Source organism: Ambystoma mexicanum, chromosome 12, assembly GCF_040938575.1.
Source record: "Ambystoma mexicanum isolate Mex_15411 chromosome 12, UKY_AmexF1_1, whole genome shotgun sequence".
Classification (NCBI taxonomy): domain Eukaryota; kingdom Metazoa; phylum Chordata; class Amphibia; order Caudata; family Ambystomatidae; genus Ambystoma; species Ambystoma mexicanum.
This window is the reverse complement of record NC_090936.1, coordinates 1,099,429,989-1,099,449,543: the sequence shown is the minus strand read 5'-3', so window position 1 is coordinate 1,099,449,543 and position 19,555 is coordinate 1,099,429,989. Positions and strand designations below refer to the sequence as shown.

General features: G+C 45.9%; 1 protein-coding gene across 4 annotated transcripts in view; it reads left to right on the top strand.

Moving 5' to 3' along the window:
- Positions 1 to 19,555, top strand: part of IL15RA (interleukin 15 receptor subunit alpha) — a 573,938-nt gene that overhangs the window by 404,388 nt on the left and 149,995 nt on the right. For all 4 annotated transcript variants that reach the window (XM_069629654.1, XM_069629655.1, XM_069629657.1 and 1 more), the window contains one exon: positions 7,457 to 7,648. In XM_069629654.1, the coding sequence (XP_069485755.1) occupies positions 7,457 to 7,648 (192 nt within the window). The remainder of the gene's footprint in view (positions 1 to 7,456; positions 7,649 to 19,555) is intronic.

Sequence of the window (19,555 nt, the reverse complement as noted above, 5' to 3'; positions counted from 1 at the left end):
CGTGAAACCACAGAGAAAGCAACATAGAGTTGAGCGCAGAAACACTACTGCTTTCATTCAGGAGAGGACGCCCAGAAGCTGGGGAGAACGCAAGCAGCACCGGGTCAAAGCCACCTTATTGGAGCATGACCTGCTACGGAGTAGGGAAGGTTCACAGGGTGCTCGCAGCAGAAGGAGTTACAGAGAGCAGACCGTGAGAACAGGAGAGATCCCTATTATGGACAACCAGGTCCAGAGAGGTAGACAGACATACATAACCAGAGGGATTACTGGGGCCCTATGAACCCAAGCCTGGTAATCAGACAAACAGCTCAAAGCCGCACACAAAAACCAAGAGAAATATATATTAGGGCAGCTACCCATACCCCTACAAAACAAGTCAGAAACTGGGAACAAGAGAACCAAGTGAGCAAGCAGTGATGGAACTAGATTTAAAACAAATTACAAAAGACATCATGAACATTTTCACAAAATCTACATCTTACGTATGCAGTAATCCGAGTCCAGTAACCGCCAAACTCATACTGACAGTTTTAGCGTGTGGCCTGCCTGGCTGAGCACGCTTGATTTTCTCATTCACTCACTGCAGGTTCTAATCCCAGCTGTCCCTACTCCTTTCCTCTTCCCGTTCACCTTTGTGTTAAAGGCCTGGCCCAGCGGCTTGTTGAAGTCAGTTGTTGACAAAATAAAGCATTGCAAAAATTAAACAGACTCAGGAAACATGCTTGAGTGTAATGATTAAAGCTTACACATTATCCGAAAATTAACATCTAAAGTGAATTGCTTGCAGCAGAAATTGGATTGTCTTTGTGAATTGTTACTCGAGAACCGTTGCTCTTAGCCTTGTGCCAAGAATGACCTCGTGTATTGAAACAGCTGCACTATGTACATGTATTCCCCGCTGCAGAAAGACTTGCATCTCAGAAAAAATGTCAATCCCCCAGAAGTGGTTTATTCCAAGGAAACGTATATTGTTGGGATAGCATGTACTGTATGCTGTGATTTGGCAATCTTTGGAAATGTGTTATGTTTATGTTTAACATTTATATAGCGCACCAGTTACCCTAGGGCTTAAGGGCGCTTCGAAACGAAACACTCACAATACACAAACGGACAAGAAAGAAAAACCCAGTTAGAAGCAGAAGGTTCATATGCCGAAAGAATACTCAGATGAGAATCCGACCTACGAGAAGATCTCTGGTCTACATTGATGAGCTAATGATATGTTCCCTAATGGAGACCTATTCCACCCTACAAATAAGCAGCATATAAGCCGCTTTTGCTCCTGAAAAATAGGCAAGTATTCCCAACATAAGTAAAATAGGGAGTACAAATATGCCCAACAAAAACAATGAAACAGAGGGGATGCTTCCTGGCCCCCACACGCAAAGCGATACAGATCTGTTTGAATTCGTGGTGTCAGAGCAAGGAGATGTGACTGCATTCTTGCCTGATCTGACGAGCAACTTCAAGGTACAAATCTATCTTTAAATTTGCATTACCAACTAGATATGGATTACAGAACGATTCTTGTTTTAAAGTTAAACTACACTTGTAAACGCCTAAAATATGCCCCATTTGGTACAGGGAATTGCTTGTTTACGCTCTAAAAAATAAGTGTATCCCCAGCTTCAGAAAGTAGACAGTAAAATGTTCCCAATTCAAAGTACGATCCATCCAGAGCCCTGGGACTAGTCTTCCACGATGCGGCTACCATTTTGTATGGACAGTTAAAGAGAGACCTTCAATAGAAATGGTGCAGGTCGGGAAGTCCAGCCACAGCATCCCAGATTCCTTTTGAGTACTGAAATGATACATTACATGAGATTCCGGATACAGACAGTACCTATCAGTGAAGTTTGTAGATAGCGCTTAGTGTATTGGATGAATCGTCCACATCGTCCACAGATCTTGACATTATGTTGATCGCAATGCTTCTACGAAGCCGTCATCATCAGCAGTTTTGGATGCTGTTTGGCATTGCATCACTTGGCGGCTCCTTGATATTCTATGATGTTGGGAACTCATGAGCTGGTCTGGGCTAGCATAGGCGTCCTTCAGCACGTTCCTATATAATATATACAGTGCAAACGAAATTGAAGCAATCTACAGCAAAGTGCACTTCTCAGAACCCACAATGCAGCACTTTGTTCAAAAGCCACGTTCGGCTCAAGATTCTCTCTCTTCCATCACTTCCTCTCCCCGAGCCATTCACGCTTGACATCAACATGTAAATCGATGCGATGGCGGTTGTGTGGCGAGTGCACCGAGAAATGTGCTGTCCAGCGCGGAGTAAGATGGAGTTGTGTGTTGGGTGCACTCCTCTTTTCCTTTACATAAATAGGTTAATAGAGGATAGAAGAGTTGGTGGCCAACAGCATGGACTCACCCAGGATGTGCCGTTGGCGCTATCTGGTGTGGTTTTTCGCACATGACGCGGTCCTACGATCAATGACTCTGATGTGCATATAGAAAACACTGGCTGTATTTGAAAGAAATGTGGTGAACTCCGCTTGGAAGTAAACAAAAGCAAAAATAAATAACTCGTTTTCAGACATAGACTGGCAACCCCCCACGCCCCTGCACTTTAATCATCAATGTAGCAGGTGCGAAACTAGAGCAGGTCAGTGCATACCGATTATCTGGGCTTGCGCTTTGCCGAGAATGACTCTTGGTCTGAACAAGTGATGAAAGCTACTGTGAGCCTAAGTAAAGACAGTGGGGGAATTAAGAAATCTTCACAGTCCCATGGGGGTATGGGGGAGGCCCTGGCCCCGGATTTACATTTATATAGGTTTCAGGCTGTTCCAGCTACTCTTTATGGATCAGAGAGTTCAGGGTTTACAAAAACCACAGCAAAGAGTGTGGAAGAAAATACATTTTTGCAATCGTTAGTCTGACCAGCTAGTACATCCAATGCTATATTACATCGTGCATGCGATCCCTGTGCCATTGAGCAATTGATTTTCCTAAAAACACTCTTGTTCTGGGTTTGTCTCTGGATGGTGCCGAGTTCATCCAGGTTCAGAGAATTATTGACAAGTTTCTTGGCATCAGAAGGTAGCTGACAAACCCCATGGTTAAAGCATGTCAAATATTGGTGTAATAGATTGAGCATTGGTGTCTTGTGGGACCAACCATCTGGCATGGGGATTGGCTCCCAATAACACGTCAAGCTGGGTAGCATTTTAGAGTTGAGAAGGTTCATGGAGGCCACTTGCTCCAGGTTACCCAGTGGCCAGCAGTATTTGAGGACCAAGGAAGCCTTTGGGTTTGAACAATATTTGCATGATGTTATATGACCAAACTATGCTTGGTCCCTCTTTTACGATTTAAGAGCAGGCACCCTGTGAGTTGCCTCTTTTAAAAAGAACTGGATTGAGTCAAACAGTATTGATTTGCTTTATGTTTAACATTTGTAAATTAATTCTATATGTTTTTATTGGGCATTGTTTTTGTATGTTTTATGTAACTTGCTTTGATGGCACGAATGCTGAATAAAGCTCAAAATAATCAGTAACTTGAGGCTCCCCTGCAGCATGCCCAGGTAGTCTGTAATAGGTGTTTGGATTCCACTAAGCTCCTGAATGTGAGAATCTATGCCATTTTAATTTGGGTAACCAGTCCGTTCCCCCTGTTCCAAGGAGTCTTGTTCTTTAAAGCCCAGGTGCAATGTGGCACTTGTATTCCCAGTTCCTCTCTGCATGTTGTTGCCTCCTGGGAATCACCTGAAAGGTTAGAGAGACAGACATGACCAGGACAGAGGCTGATAGTGATCACGTCTGAGGCAGGGTCCAATGTTCAGACACAGCTTAATGCCTTCTGCGGATCTGGGGCCCATTTAATTCCCCCACAATTAATCTGGGGTAGATCTGGTTCTGGCGCGGCCAGGTAGGCCACATCAGCCCCCCCCCCTTGACAGGGCCATGCCCATAACTGTATACTATAATACCAGAACTATAGATTTCCATGTACACACAATACAACACGCCGGATGTTGTGTCAAAAGACAAGATGAACATGGTGCCTCCCACTGGCATATTTAGCTCAACTTCATAGCGGAATGGGTCGCTGCTCAGTGTTATCAAATGGCAGCATTCATAAAGTGGTAGAGCATACCTGAAATAATCAAATATAGCCTAGCATTAGGGGAATTCTGTTCCCTGTTTATGTGATCCACTGTGAGACCTGCAAACTTTGGGTCACCAGAAGTTTTGGACTACATCTCCCACTAACCCTAGCCAGCATTGTCAAAAGTGAATGATCAAGGGAGATGTAGTGCAAAACATCAGAAGAGTTACCATTTGCAGAACCCAAACTGTTAAGACTATTATGTGCCATTACCTTACAGTACAGTGCATACATCAGTACAGGTCTTGCATTTATGGTCTTGGTCCCGGAGCATTTTTCTGGAATGGGGGCGTGTGTGCCTGTGTGTGCGTGCGTGCGTGTGTGTGTGTGTGTGTGTGTGTGCGCGCGCTTGTGCGCGCTTGTAACACAAGCATAGCTGTGAAACAACGAGTGGTACAATATCAACAGGGTTTGAGCTTTTTGTAGGGCGGGGCCCATACAGTATGGGGCAACCCTGGGATAGAACTGATCACATGTGAACCTCATGGATTGGTGTGCCCCATGCTTACCGATCCACCTTGAAGAACCCAGACTGGGCATACAGGCCTGCCGCTGGGTCCTTTTCGTCCCTGCGTCTCCTTGCACTGCCTTGATGGTGGATTTCCTGAACTGGTTGATTCATTTGCTTCTCCCCAGCCCCTCTAGCCGGCTGGATTGGTTGTTCAAGGGGAGATGTTTTCCTGCCCTTCGCAGGGCTTCCTCTCTTTAAAGTCCTCTTGGACAAACCACTTTGAGGTGGGGAGCATTCCTGGCCCGTACATATGGCGGTTCACTGTTTCTCCAACACAGCCACATTATGGGCCATCCTGGGCTGCCCCATTCTTGCTGTTGCCTTCATTGTGGAACTGGTCACTTGCTGTCTGGCTGCCACGCCCTCATGGGTCTTCTGCACCCAGCTCACACAGAAAAGGGAGCAAACCCCTAGCCCTTTCTCTATTTCCATGGCAGCCAATGGAGTTGGGATAGGAGTGGGGAGGTGAACGCTGCTGGTTCTTGAACCGTGGGTTGGAACGCATCTTGGGGTCTCCTCTGGGATCCCCTGTGGCTGGTTGCACTTTCTGATGCACCCGTGGGGCGAAAATATTACTTACCTCCCTTTGCCCATCATCAACTATGTGGAAACTCATCTAAAGTAGCTTTTTTATGTACTCACCTGTACTGAAAAGATTTGCATGGGTCACCCTTCGGTAACTTGTATTTCCAGGAACTTTTAATTTTATGTTTAACTCTTACATTTATAAATACAAATATTGCAATAATTGTATTTTTTGTTATAAAACGTAGGCTTTCCTATATTCCAATTAACTAGGTGGTCATTCTATACATAATTAGATCTTAACGCAGTGTTTTGCAAGAAGGTCACTGTCATTCGGAGAGTAGGAGTAGGGTTTTCCTGGGATTCAGGCAGGCCTTTGGTATGTGTAACAGGTACCAGTGATTGTATGCCTAATTTAGATGCTTTAATGGCTGCCACTGGTTCATCTGACCTTGAATAACACGTCACTGTCCAGGTATGTTTTCACTGTGTTCTGTGGGGTTTTAGAGTGCACTGGGACCTGCATTGGCCCAGTACTGAGCGGCCCACCTCTGTTTATCTCAGTGACTATCGTAGTCTTTCCTTGGGTCGGTCTTCTTCAAACTTAGCTATGCTGGCCCGCCTTAAGTACCAATGTTATTGCCCGGTCCCCCCTTGTGTAAAATTTATTGTTGCTAGGTCTCCCTCCAGATGCCACATCGGCTTATCATTTCTATTAAAAGCAGTCACTGTACTCCCTTTTGGAAGAGCCTCACATCCCCCCCCTGGACATCCTTTGGGCCGCCCTAGTGGGCCAGCCCCACAGATTGAAGACCGTTACCTTAGGTGTATCCTTTTCCCCTTCCTCCATTTGCTGCACTGTAGCTGGTGCTCCTTCCTTGGGATTGTCGGATGATGCAATGTACTGGATGGAAGTGGGAGAGAATGTTGGCACTGTGGTTCTTTATTATGCTTCTCCAAGCAACGAGTTGGTGGTAGTTCTTTCTTTGGCTGGTGCCTCCCTCTGGAACAGCCTCCCTTCCTCCCTGCCTCCCTTAAACTTGAGGAGAACCTTCTCCAGTTCCGGAAGCACCTCAAAACCTTTCTCTTTGCTTCTGCTTTTTCTCCACCTCTCCTCTGCTGACCTCCTGGTTGTAACTGGAACTGCACTGGCCACCTGGACACCCTCTGATCTCGGGCCCAGGTCTGACCCAGGTTAGTAGCCAGCGTCACACACCTGCACTGCCCACCTGGCAATCCCTGCACTTGGGACTGTCTCTGTATCCCTACAGTCCCCCTACCAGCCCTTGACACCTGATGTCTGCACTTACCCATGCACTTACCACTAGCTGGCCTTTACTTACTTATTGTTATCTTTCCCATGTACTGCACTGTCCCTGTCCCCCTCCCACGCACTTGGGCGATCTAAATGACACCTGGCCTAGTAGGATCATTGTCTGTCCTCCCTTTTGTTCCGCTCCCTTGCCTCGTCGCGCCTTGAAACACTTGTGTATAGGCGCGTTATAAATGCCATATCATATCATATCATGTGCATGCAATTTACCTGTGTTTAGGATCACCTTTTTCTCCCCCAACCCTTAGCATTTCAATGTGTAGGACATGCCACCGGGATTTAGTTCGGACACTTCCTTTAGAAGAGGGAAGGGTCTTACCAAAAGCCCTTTACTGTTTTTATATACTGTCGACCTCTGGTGTATAGTGAATAGCCCTTAGTTTGAATGACCTTTGGTGTGCACCCTGTATTCACTTAGGAGAAGTGTTGCCACGCCCCTCGCCCGAGGGCAGTGGGTAAACTCCCCTAACAATTGAAATGGGTTTGGAACACATATGGTGCCATGTTCAGGCACTATATGTCCATGGAGGTTTGGTGGCACACCCAGCCATGCCTCCTGATTAGAGGTGAAGTGGGCGGGAGCGGTTGGGAGCGGTGCTCCTATACTTTTTATTTTTAAGTTTCACTGTTCCTATACTTTTATTGTTAAAAGAAACCGTTCTGGAATGGTTTAGTTTTAAAATAAAAGTGTAGGAAGAAGTTGAAGCTTGCACTTCAGTGCACTGCACGCAACATTCCCTTAAATAGCAGGTGTGTTTGTTTGTGGGTTTGGATTGTGTGTTGGAGGTGGTGCAGTGATGGGGTTTGTGGCGAGCGGGGGCAGGCCATCAGGGAACATAGTTCCACTGCTTCTTTTCGTACACTTCGGACACTGCTCCTGATACCACCTTAATGTATCAATTGATCACAGAAATTGATTGCTCAGTAAGATCTTCTTCACTTCCTGTTTGTTACAGAGTGCAGCTCTCCGAGGCAAGTCCTGCACACAGAGCCTTTCCCCCGGAAGATGTTCCCAAAAGAAACTGCACTGCGATACACATGTGAAAGCGGCTACAAAAGAAAAGCAGGGACGTCCAGTCTTATTGTGTGCAGAGTCGATTCCACGGATGGCAACGTTAAATGGACGAATCCAGACTTAGAATGCATCAGTAAGTATCTAGCCAAAGTGCACCAGCAGCTTCAAATCATGCACACAATTCATCAGTGTGCACATGCACACAAAGCATCAGCAGGTACGTGCGCACATTGCTTTATTATGTATGTGCACACACTGCATTGGCAGGAATGTGCACCAGCATGCATGTGCACACAATATATCAGTATTTACATGCACACAATGCATCAGTATGTGTGCAAAATGCATCGGTAAGTACATCCCCACAATACTTTGGTATGTATGCACACACGGTATGTATACACACACACACCATGAATCAGCAAGTATCTACACACAGTGCATCAGTAGCTGCGTGCATACAATACACTCTTGTGTATTAGAACAAAATGTATCAGCAGGTGCATGCACACAATTCATCGGTATGTATGTGCACAAAAAAACATAGGCAGGTATGTGTACTGTTAAGTGACTTCAATTAAGCACTCCAACTAAGTCAATGCCTAGTCTGGGATGCCCAAGGGAAGCCCTTATTTATATATTTTTATGACAAGTTCATAGATCTGGATGATAAACCCTTGTATAATGCCCCTCTCTTTGAATCCCCTTGACCTCACTGAGCCAAGAAGTAGGTTTGTTTTGCAAATTAAAAGATTTATTTGAAAAATTAAACAATATATATATATCACACTTTTATGAATAAATTAATATTTGATAGCACACTTATGAATATAACATTGATCAACAATGGGTAATGTTAAAATTGCACACTCTTTTCAATCAGTGAGGAGTTAGTATAGAAAGGATAAGGTAGCAGAGAGTACTTTTATGGTTTCAAGGAAAAACAATGATGGAAAGAATGCAGCACAGAAATAAACTGATATGGTTTCAACAAGAGATAATATGATCACTTTTTCTTTTGACAATTCACTCCCCCCCTATGCAATATAAGGAGATGGAAGGAGAGCCCACAGTTTTCAGGAATAGAATCAAATGCAATACAAATTCCAGTTCCCCCCTAGCAAGCTTAGAGCAACCGGTATGCTTTAAAACAGGCAGAAATACTTTTAAATGTGATTTGCAATGAAGTGAAAAATATGCTAAAAATTATTTTAATTCCCTATAGGAGATTCAGGGTAGGTGACAGCTATTTAAGATTGGTTCAGGTCAACACTATCAGTGATTCATGAATGATTATCAGGTTGAAAACGGAGTTCAGCAGTTGCAAGCAAAAGACAGCTATTTTTGACAGGTGGAGAAATTGAGTCAAATTGCAATTCGCGGCACTTTTTCCGAGTGCATCGATCGCGATTACGGAAAAACTATAAGGAGTTGGAAAGCTTAGGTTCTTAGCTTTAAAATGAAAGTTAAATCTCGCTTCTAGGACGTGTGGTTCAACAGATACGGACAATTTAGTGGAGGTAGATTCTCAGAAATAAAGTAAGATTCAAATGACAAATACCACTTTCACAGGTTTGAAATCACAGAATGGACACACGATTTCTATGCAGTTCTAAATAGGTTGAAATGGATGGGATGAGATTATTTTAGACTAAGAGCTTGGTTCTGCACAGTTCTGGCTGGATACTCACACTATCATTTTGAAATAGGCCGTCAAGATCTGGTCAACAGGTTTAGACTGGACTTCTAGCGGGTGGTTCTGAAATCACAGCTATCTGGGTCAGCTCTGCTCTGCTGGTCTGGGTCTCTGGTCCTGGCAAAAGTTCTTGGCACTGCACAGCGGTCTGGTCTGGTCTGGTCTGCGGTTCTAGATACAGCTCTGCTTTCTGGGTCTGGTTCTGGTTCTAGCAAAGGTTCTTGGCTAGAATCAAACAGCACAGCCCGGCTGTTTTATTCTGATGTGCCCCTTGGAAGTCTGGGGTAAATCAGTTTGCAAAATTGTAAGGCCAGCTGAGAATACTTTTAGCTTGCAGTAGGCCTTCTGCTTCAAAGTTCTGGAATCTGGAGTCTGGTTTTCTAAGTTCTGGTCTCTGGATATTGCCTGAATTTGAAGTCGTCCGTCAAAGTGCTTCGTAAGAAAGTGGAAAGAGCAGTCCCCACCTAGGTCTCAGTGGCTCTTTTTATGTCTTTTGAAAATGGGTGGGAAGGCTAACTTCCTATGCCCAACCCACTAAGGATCCTGATAGGCTAGAGGATTTTCTGTCCTTTAACTGGATAACTGAGTTGTGAGTCAGAGTGATGCTACCCTTTTACAAACTATTGGAGAAACGCCCCTTTGCTTTTACTTAGAAAATAAATGAATTTTTCATAATCAAACATGTTTCAAGACAGTTCTCTGTTCAAGCCCCATGTTCCTGCGAGCTTGGGTTCAGAAACTACAACATTTTGTGCTTTTAGTGGGTTTTGCCCTGGTCGGTTCGGCATCAAATCTTCCCCGGAGGCACACCCCCTCTCTGGGCACATTACAATAAGTTTTCGATTTTCTGAGATAACCACAGTGTCTGTAATATTAATAATCACGAGGTTCGGTCTCAGAACATCACACAGAGTTGAGCTTAGTCTCAAATTGTGGGTACATTTCTCATATTAAGAATCCCCAAATTGTACATTTCTGTCAGCTTAATACAATATTTTATGAGCAATTTAATAAAACATACATTTGCCCTTAATGGAATTCACATCTGAGTCTGGGTCCGCCCCCAGAAGCTTGGCTTGACTCAGAGATCAGATGTCTTGTTTCTCCCAGAGCAATGTTTACAGTTCACACCCAAAATCAGCATATCCCATTCAGCTGAAGGCATCCTTTGTCTGGTTTTTCCTGCTAGCAGGGCATCAGTCCAGGGTGCCACTCTGCATTTGGTTAACATGACCATGTGATCTCCTGTGCTGTTGCTGGTAAGGGCAGGTGTGAATGCTTCCCATGGACAGAGGCCTCTTGAACTTTTAATTAAATCAGACTGCCTTCTAGTATAGGGCCCGGGAATAGTAGGTGTTAGGAATTCTCATTAACCAGCAAGGCTTTGAAGTCCCAGCTGGTTTAGGATCCTCTTCAGCTCCTGAAATGCAGGTCTCCTGTCAGAGTTTAGATCGCTAGCGTCGGTCAGTGTCAAACACCGGTAACTGCACCCATTTCTTGAATTAATGCATTTAAAAAAGGGGATTTTACTTGATGGCATATGATCCTTGCTAACATTGTATTGATGTGGATTTTGCAGTAGAGTAATGTAGAACACCCAACCAGACGTTGGATTTTTTGTTTGGTGGTGTTGTGCCCATGATTTTAGCAATTTTTTACATCAATTAAAACGGATTTTGAACAGCACCATATTCCTTTGCACTGATTTCGCTCATGGCGCTTCTGGCCCATCACGCTCGCACTGGTGGGTGGCAGGTCAGGCGACCATTTTGGTGTGTGCAAAAACTGCGCGGTTTTCCTGGATTCTGGCGCAAATGTGGGCTTTTCGGACATCTTGGATTTTCTCAGCCCACAGCACCAAATGTTGCAGCATAATAACTCGAACGGGGTCAATACACCTGACAGTACACAATGCTTCATAGGGTATGTGCACACAATGCATTAGCAAGTATGTGAACACAATGTATTAGCAGATATCAGCACACAATATATCACACAATGCATCACTATGTGTGTAAAATGCATCAGTAAGTATATACACACAATACTTTGGTGTACATATAATACACACACACTATGCATCAGTAAGTACGTGCACACAATGCATTAGTGGGTTGAACACTGAATGAGGACTTGCATCAGGATAGCTCAGGGGCAACACGCTTGTCTTGGAAGCAAGACGGCGTGAAGCAACACAGGTTCGATCCCGGGTTCCACGCTTAGGAACCTCTGGGGATTAAGCGTGTTATAAAAAACTAATTACAATTCACAGTACAATGCATCAGTAAACATATAGACAAAACATAATTAGGAATGTGCACACAATACATTAGTAACCATGCACGCACAATAAATCAGTGGGTATATGCACACCCTGCATCAGCGGGTAAATGCACACAATGTAGCTGTATGCGTGTACACACACTGCATAAGTATAGGCATGCAATTAATCAGTACGTATTTATGCACACACAGAGGATATGTGCACACAATGCATCAGCAGGTTTGTACAGACTACAGACAATGCACCTGTTGCCTCGGGAACACAATGCATCAGTGTATAGGTGCACGTAGTGCAACTGTAGTTATGTTCACACAATGCATTGTGGGTGTGTGCATGTGTGAGGAATGTTATCAGGCATACTCAATGCTACATTTCCGAGTTCCTGCATGTTTCTGTCTGAGGGTAGTGTGCCTCCATACAGTTATGCCACTGACCACCAATGTCAGCTTTGTAACCATAGACATTTGTAGTCACTATTGTTCATTACATAAGGAATGTCATGGAGAGGCAAGGTCACATGTTGTGATGTGGGGGCTGCAGAGGTGAACCACAGCCAGTCGTTTTTTCTTAGCACACAGACCAATGAAATGTCAGTGCAGTAACGGAGCACAAAATCTGGGGGCCCCCTGCGAGCACACACCAGCTCGGCAACAAATCACGGGTTGTGCCACCCTCTTTCCTGGCCCAGACTACCACGCCATACAGTGCACTAGGTGACAGATATAAATATGTGTTTTAATGCATTATACAGCACACTTTCTGTGAAAAAGTGGCTAAAAAGCGAGAGCCATTGCAATTCTTTTGTAAGGTAACGCCGATCCAAAAATCCAATACTTGCAAGTCACCAACAGTGCACAGGAACATTAATGCTTTCATTAATTTAATGTGTTGCTATTATGTCATGCCACAATAAAAACATGTCCAACTGGCTGCACAATGTGGACCAGACTAGATCCGTAATAACATTTTACAGTAAAACATGCCATGTCACATTAAGACATATCTAGACTGGTTGCATCAAAATGCTAGTCGAAACAATAACACTTATGGTTATTGTATCATACATGCCAGTCTAGCCTGGTAATTACACTTAGCAGGACAACTTTATTAGACAGAGATGCCCAGTCAAAAAAAAAACTCAAGCCAAAGTAAGAAATGGCTAGACTGGCTGCACCAAAATGCCTGTCCAGGCACAAATAACACATATCATGCCTTCTTAGCCTGGACATGGATGACCATTACTATTTAGTGCACAACCCCCACCACCCGACAAATCCCCTCTCCCTCCCAACCCCATAAATCAGCTCCTCTGCCCAGAATTGCTTCCACATACCTCTTCCTCATCTCAGTGCTTACGAATGAGGTACAATGCCTCATAGGTAAGTACTGGGACAAGGAGGAGTGGGACTAGAAGTAATGAAGATTACAGGTAACTAAACCATGCATTACCTCCATCCCTCTACCTCGTCCCAGTACTTTTGTATGAGGCAAATTGCGTCATACACAAGTACTGTGACAAGGAAGAGTAGGGCTAGGAGTAATGAAGATTACCAATAAGTAATCTAGGCATTAAACACAAGCACACACACCATTCACCATACACTGACACACCCAGACACCCATACAGTTACATGTGCACCCTTTTACCATACACTCGCACACGCACACCCAGGCAGCCACCTATACATCATACATTCACACATTACATTATATACACATACACACACACTTACATGCAAGCGCACACATTTAAACAAAATACCTTTTCTTACCTTTCTGAATCCGTTGGTCCAGGGAATGAGGCCTTCCCATCATTTGCAGAGGATCTGGATGCCTCCACCTCATGGAGTTGGAGGGAGCCCTATGACTTCACAAAAAAATAGTTTATTTTTGAAGTCCAAAGCCCCCCACCCCACCTCATGACATGCAGGCCTCCAGCCTGGAGGCTTCCATGTTAAGGGGTGTGGCCGGGGGGGGGGGGGACCCTCAGACTAAAAGAGAAAAAAAGACATGTTCAAGTCACTATGCCTTCATGAAGAAATGATTTCCATTATGAAGGCAGAGTGACTTCAAAAAGAAACTATTTATTTTTGAAGTCTGAGGGGCCCCCTCGCAGGACGTGAGGCAGCACTCCCCCCACCCACATCCACCCTCCAGCCACCCCCCCCCCCACCCCGCATTGCAGGGTCCTCCGCTACGCCAGTGTGTCAGTGTACCGCCACTTGGAAGGCAAACTCAACCCTTAAGTGGCAGAAGCTCACTGAAAAAGCGTACTATGTGACAGCCATCTCTTTTATGCAGCCAACGGGTAGGCTATAGTAAAGTTTAAGATTAAGTAGTTGGCTGAGAAACATAGGCAGTGTTTCCATTATATTAATATGTGAACCCCCTCAGCAGTTACACTGCATGCAATTTACTGTTGTGCAGCAGAAGAAAGAACAGCTGCATAGGTATGTATGACATCGCTATATATATCCATAGTGTGAACGTAGCAACCACGCCCTGGAACGCAGTACGAAAAATGGAGGCATAGACAGAGCAAGGGAACAACAGAGAGCGGCCCAATGGGGGTCAGATTTAGAACTCCAAAGCTCTGTGTGGAACCTTATGCTCACATTTCGGCAAGGGACACTCTGCCTTTTGTCCTTAGATACTTGATAAAATGAGTACCATTTAGATGGTTAATAGTAGCACCAGGATAGGAGGATACATCAGGGGCATAGCGCTCACATATGGAATACGATGATCCCATGCAACATAGGTGTGGGGCTTAGAAACTCGAGGAGTTCGCCATTAAGGGTCATTATATTACCAATAAAAAAAACATCCGTTTAAAATGCAATGAAGATAGCCTATAAAAGTTCAGGCTTCGGTATCATGCAAAAAAAAATCAGACAAAACGACTAGATCGAGTGGTCGAAGTGAGCGAGAACGGTCGGGAGCGGTGTTCCACTACTTTTATTTTGGTATACTTCTAACACTGGTTATATCTCCCTTATTTAATGTGGCCCCTGTCCAGGGCACACGTGTGTAGCTTCAGGCCACCCCTGTGGTGAAACTGGGTGAAGGTCAGACAGATGGAGAGACACAGTCAAAGGACAGCGACCTAAGAGCTGGATCCGCATCGTGCTGGCGAGGGATGAAAGGGGTGATCGAGGAGGGGAAAAGGACACAGCAAGTGCCTGCAGAGCCGAGAGCAGCAGTCCCCACTCTCGCGCTGTAAATGGTTCATAAACTGGAGGTTGGGAAGGCACACAACATCCAGTGTTTATTGTTGTGTTTTTTTCAGAATTAAATTCTGACACATACTAACACACACAATGCTTCTGATAAGTACACACCTCTAGTGTTACACATGGGATAACGTACCCCACACTGCAACATACATTTTAAGTACAGTAGGGGATATTGTATTCCTTATAACACATGGCCACACACTTTCATCCCCCATTAATACCTAGCCTCTTGCTTAATGTATTGTAAAATAATTCCAGCTGCGGATACATAAACTCGATGCAGAATATGTTTGGATTACAAAATAAAACCATATGCAACATCTAATGTGTTGCAGAAAAATAGTAAAAGAAGATTAATAAAAATGTAGCTAACAACGTTTTCTTTTTAAAATAGGCAATACCATGCATGCAGCTTCGTGTTCTGATGTGTTAAACTCTTCAGTGCACCAAATAAACATACTAACCTAAACAGTTCCTTATTAGTTAATGGCTGTCACGAGGCACAGAAAGCGATTTTACAAGAATGGAATTTGTAAAGCTTGTCATGAATGACTTGATAACTGCGGGCCTGGGCGTATAACAAATGTAAATAAATAAATAAATAAAAATAAATAAATAAAAGGCGTTATTTAAGTGCTGCAGCCAGAGCTGGAGTTCTGCTCTATGCAGGCTCAAGCAGCAGGCATTGTGACATCACAACAGAAGCATAGTAATGGATTACAGAGCAGTAGGGATGTCACAACTAGCCTGTAATAAGCACATTATTTCCAAGCTAGTATTACAGGCTGCCATGCATCATAATGTCTTTATTGTGAGGGAATTGTGACATTCATCATTAAAAAAAACTCTTTACAAGAGTTTAAGAAACATTGCGCAGTTCCACTTGTATTATAATGGCTTAGCTGGAAGAGAATAGCATACATAGCCGCATTTCTGTGTTTGCCGCAAGGCACTGTAGAGGGACGCCGGAAGCATGCAGCGGCGCCATTCCCATTCCTCACCGGCTCTAAGACAGGAAAACCGCGACCTTAGCTCACTTCCGGTGCTGTCAGGGCGCGTTCAGCACATTGGTCTAAGAAATGGAGAGTAATGAGACCAAAGGGTATGCACGGGAAATAGCACTGTCCCTTTGACAGACAAGGTCAGGTCAGAGAACCAGATAGCACTAGGATCGCATTACACATACTGCAAGCTCGATTCCTAGCAAGGCTGATTCAGCTGACTCAGCTGACTCAGCCCTTCATCCTTCTCAGATCCATCCATTGAGTACTATTAAATCGAGTGATACCCTCTACTATTACAGTGCTTAGAAGCAAGTAGACTATGGCATAAAGTGTCATATAAAAATGTGATCGTGGTATTATTATCTTCCGAAGCTATGTGTGTTCCTACCCTAAAGACATACTTCACATCTCTCTAATAGGTGAGATTTGCACTACTTGAAAGCTTAAAAGAGAAGCAGGAAAGACAGAGCTCGACTGGTTCCGCTCTGGGGAAGCAGGGTGAATACTGCTTATTCAGAGAAGGGTCGTATATGGTGCTCTAAAAAAGGCACAATGTAACAATTACGTACTACGTACATCTTTCTTTTAAAAACGTACTCGGCATAGAATTTTTTTTTAAAATAGTTTTTGGTTGATTTCAAACCTTTCCAAAATGAGATAAAACGATGCAGAACCAAAAAAAGGAAGAGAAAAAGATCACACCAATAAACTCGCAAGCATCTTACAACATATTTTGTATGCACAAATGCATGCATAGCACAATAATGTCACATCTCAGCATTGCCCAAATAGCACCATTTCAGTTTCAATTTGCAGGACCAACACTCTCCTCTTCAAAGAAATGTTCTAATCTGCCCCCTATGTGGAGATAAATGATATCCCGCACACAGTTACTAGAACGCTCTGAACCGTCCGTCTGTTCCATGTTCCTCTTGATGTAAGCACCAGACTCTTACACTCTTTAGTGCCCCCTCCTTTTTTTCAAGGGGGTGTTGCATTCATTTCCCCTTTTGTATGTGCCACGTCACATCTTCTCTTATAAATAAAGCATCATTGCATTGCATCCCAAACATGGACCCAGCTCCAGCTTGGAGTCCCCCAGCGAGCATAGCCTTCCTTTCCACAATGAATCCTGATGCATGTTAATACCACGTTTCCTTCTATCAGAGGCCTTTAATACACCCAGCAAACATGTTTATTAATGGACGAAGAATCAAGCGCAACAGTGTATGTGGGATTAAAACACTCCCGCTGTTAGCTGGCGTGATTCTGGCCAATGCTGTAGGGCCTCCCAAAGCGAGGCAGGGTAACTGCTGGTACCATCCAGCAAGCCTGGGAGAGGGCCAGCTCCCCCCACTATCCGGACCTGGCCCCTCTTCCACTCCCCCACTTAGGCAGGAGACAGCAGTCTTCCCCCAGTACAAAGCAAAGGAAGGGTGAGGTGAGAAAATCACCTCACCCTTCCAATAAGCAGCAGGGTGCTAAGCGCCCTAAGGGCAGGCAGAGAGAACAGGAACACACCACCCCCCTGCCTGGGGGGCCAGACAGTCGGCTCTGCCGGCCTGGGGGCTGGGTCAGCCCCCAACAGATACACCTGGGTCTTATAAAAAGGGCTTCCAGCTCAACAGAAAAACACAATCTGTTTGTAGACCCTGAACGGGGTCTCAAATAGGCTGGAGGTACACTGTGAACTCAGTGTCCTCCATTTCTTCCTCCTTTTTCCGCAAAACCCTCCCACCCTTAGCGGGGGCAGCCTAACGCCATTCGCCTCCCCCCTCACTGCACACCCACCACCCCTCCATTCTGTAGCCCCAGTGTTGTGTCGGCCGGCACCTCCCCCCCCCGGCCGTTCCCCCCCCCACCCTTTCTCCCGTGCCGGCCTTCATTCCTCCCCCTTCCCCGCGCAAGCAATAATAGGCGGAGACAATTGTACGTTTGGAAGTGTTAATGCCACAGCAGCTTTATTTTTGCATAAAGTCTTGGAGTTATCTTACATACGATCCGTAATTCACCACACCACAGGTTCTTCTACTCCGTGTGAGGTTACCTAGGGTCGCCCCCCACCCCCTCCCCGTCGGCGTCAAGCAGACGCCTCCGGGGTACCCCGGCCCTGACTATCTTCTCTCTACCCCGTGTTCATCTGTCGCTGATTGCCATTTGCCCCCATCCGTAGCGTGTAGTTCACCTCTTAACTTTGGTCCATAGACCCAGAATGCAGCTCTGCCCGCCCCCTCCCCTCTCTGCGTCCCCCAGGTCCCCTTCTATCTACCGCAGGCCGCCCCTTGGCGCCTGGCGACTGGCAAATTCCTATACAGACACCACCGACAGTGTCCCAATGTCTCATACATACACCGGGCCGGCCCCGACCTCCGGTGCCGACCCACCACTTTCTCCCTGCCTAAAAGGTCATCATCCTGCGATGTCCATATGCACTAGTGTCCCCTGCTAATGAGACTCACCGTCCCACCTTCTACTCTAGCACAGCCTCTACTTGAGGCCCTCATCCCCCAATTCCTTCCCCCCCCGGAGGGCTTCCCCTTGTATACCTTTGTTGTATTTTGAGCTTCGTTCTTTTGACCCCCCCCCCCCGGCTCTCCCCCCACTCTCTTTTGGGTTTGGAATGGTTTCCAAGACCCCTATCTCCCTCCCCTTTTTCCCAGGGCCTCCCCTGAGTCTAGTACTCCTGGGGCACCGTAAGATCTAATCTGTTGGCTGTGCATTCCCCTATGGGCCTGACAGCACTTTGCTACAGGGATCGCAATGTAACTCCTCCAAGACTCTCTGCGGGCTGCCGGCGGCAGAGAGTTCCCCCATTCTCCCTTCCTGCATCTCCTACCCTCCCCTGTTGATCTCCTGCTCAGCCCCCCCCAATGGCTCTCGCCCCCTCCTTACCCGTGCCCCCACTTTGGCCGCCCTTATGTACAACCCACCTTCCTTAGCCCTTCTACCCATTCCAGGCACATCAGTGCTGTTCCTACATCCGAAAGGTGTGTTCCGTCGGATTCAAAGTACCCGGGTACTTTTAATGTTAGCAAAGGATGCCTTAACCAAACCATTCCCCTGCTTTTCAAAAATCCCCCCATCCTCCCATTGGTCTTTCGCCTCGATTCCTCAATCGCCCCGTGTTTTACCGCCCCCCTCCATACCATTCTGGGGATAATTTCAGACCACATGACTTCGACCGCCTTGAATTCCCTGCCAATTCTGGTAAACAGGGCCCTTAACCGAGCGGATAAGTCCTTGCGGCCCCTTGGGACCAGGTCGTTCCTCCCCACATGTATCAGCACAACATCGGGGTAGCCATGCATGTGCGAGGCCGTTTCCAGGGTGTCCCACAACTGGTCGCAGTGGAGGCCGGCCTTTCCCAACCACCGTATCTGTGTCTGCCGAAAGCCCAAGTTACCATCCCTGTGTGCATCCGTGCTCTTCCTGCCGCCCGAGTGACGAAGGAATGGCCCACGATCCATACCCGTGCCGCATCTGTGAGGAAACATTACAGTGATTACCGGATGTGTCCCTCCTCCTGTTCCGCAGATACCCCCTCCCCCCCCATCCCGTGCCGCCCTTCTTATAGGCGTACGCACCCTTTGTATTTATCGGACTCCCATTGGCCCAGCCTCTTGACCGCCTCCTCCCCCATGCCTTCTCTACTGGCCGTGTTTGCCGCGCCTATGCGGAAAGAATGCGTGGAATATTGTGCCGGGTTCTCCCCTGTTCTTTCTAACGTGCTGGCCAGTACCCTCTGGAATTGAAACTGTGTGAGTGGTGTGCCGTTAGCGTGTGTAAATAGGTACCCGGGTCCCTCCCTCCTTATCCCTAG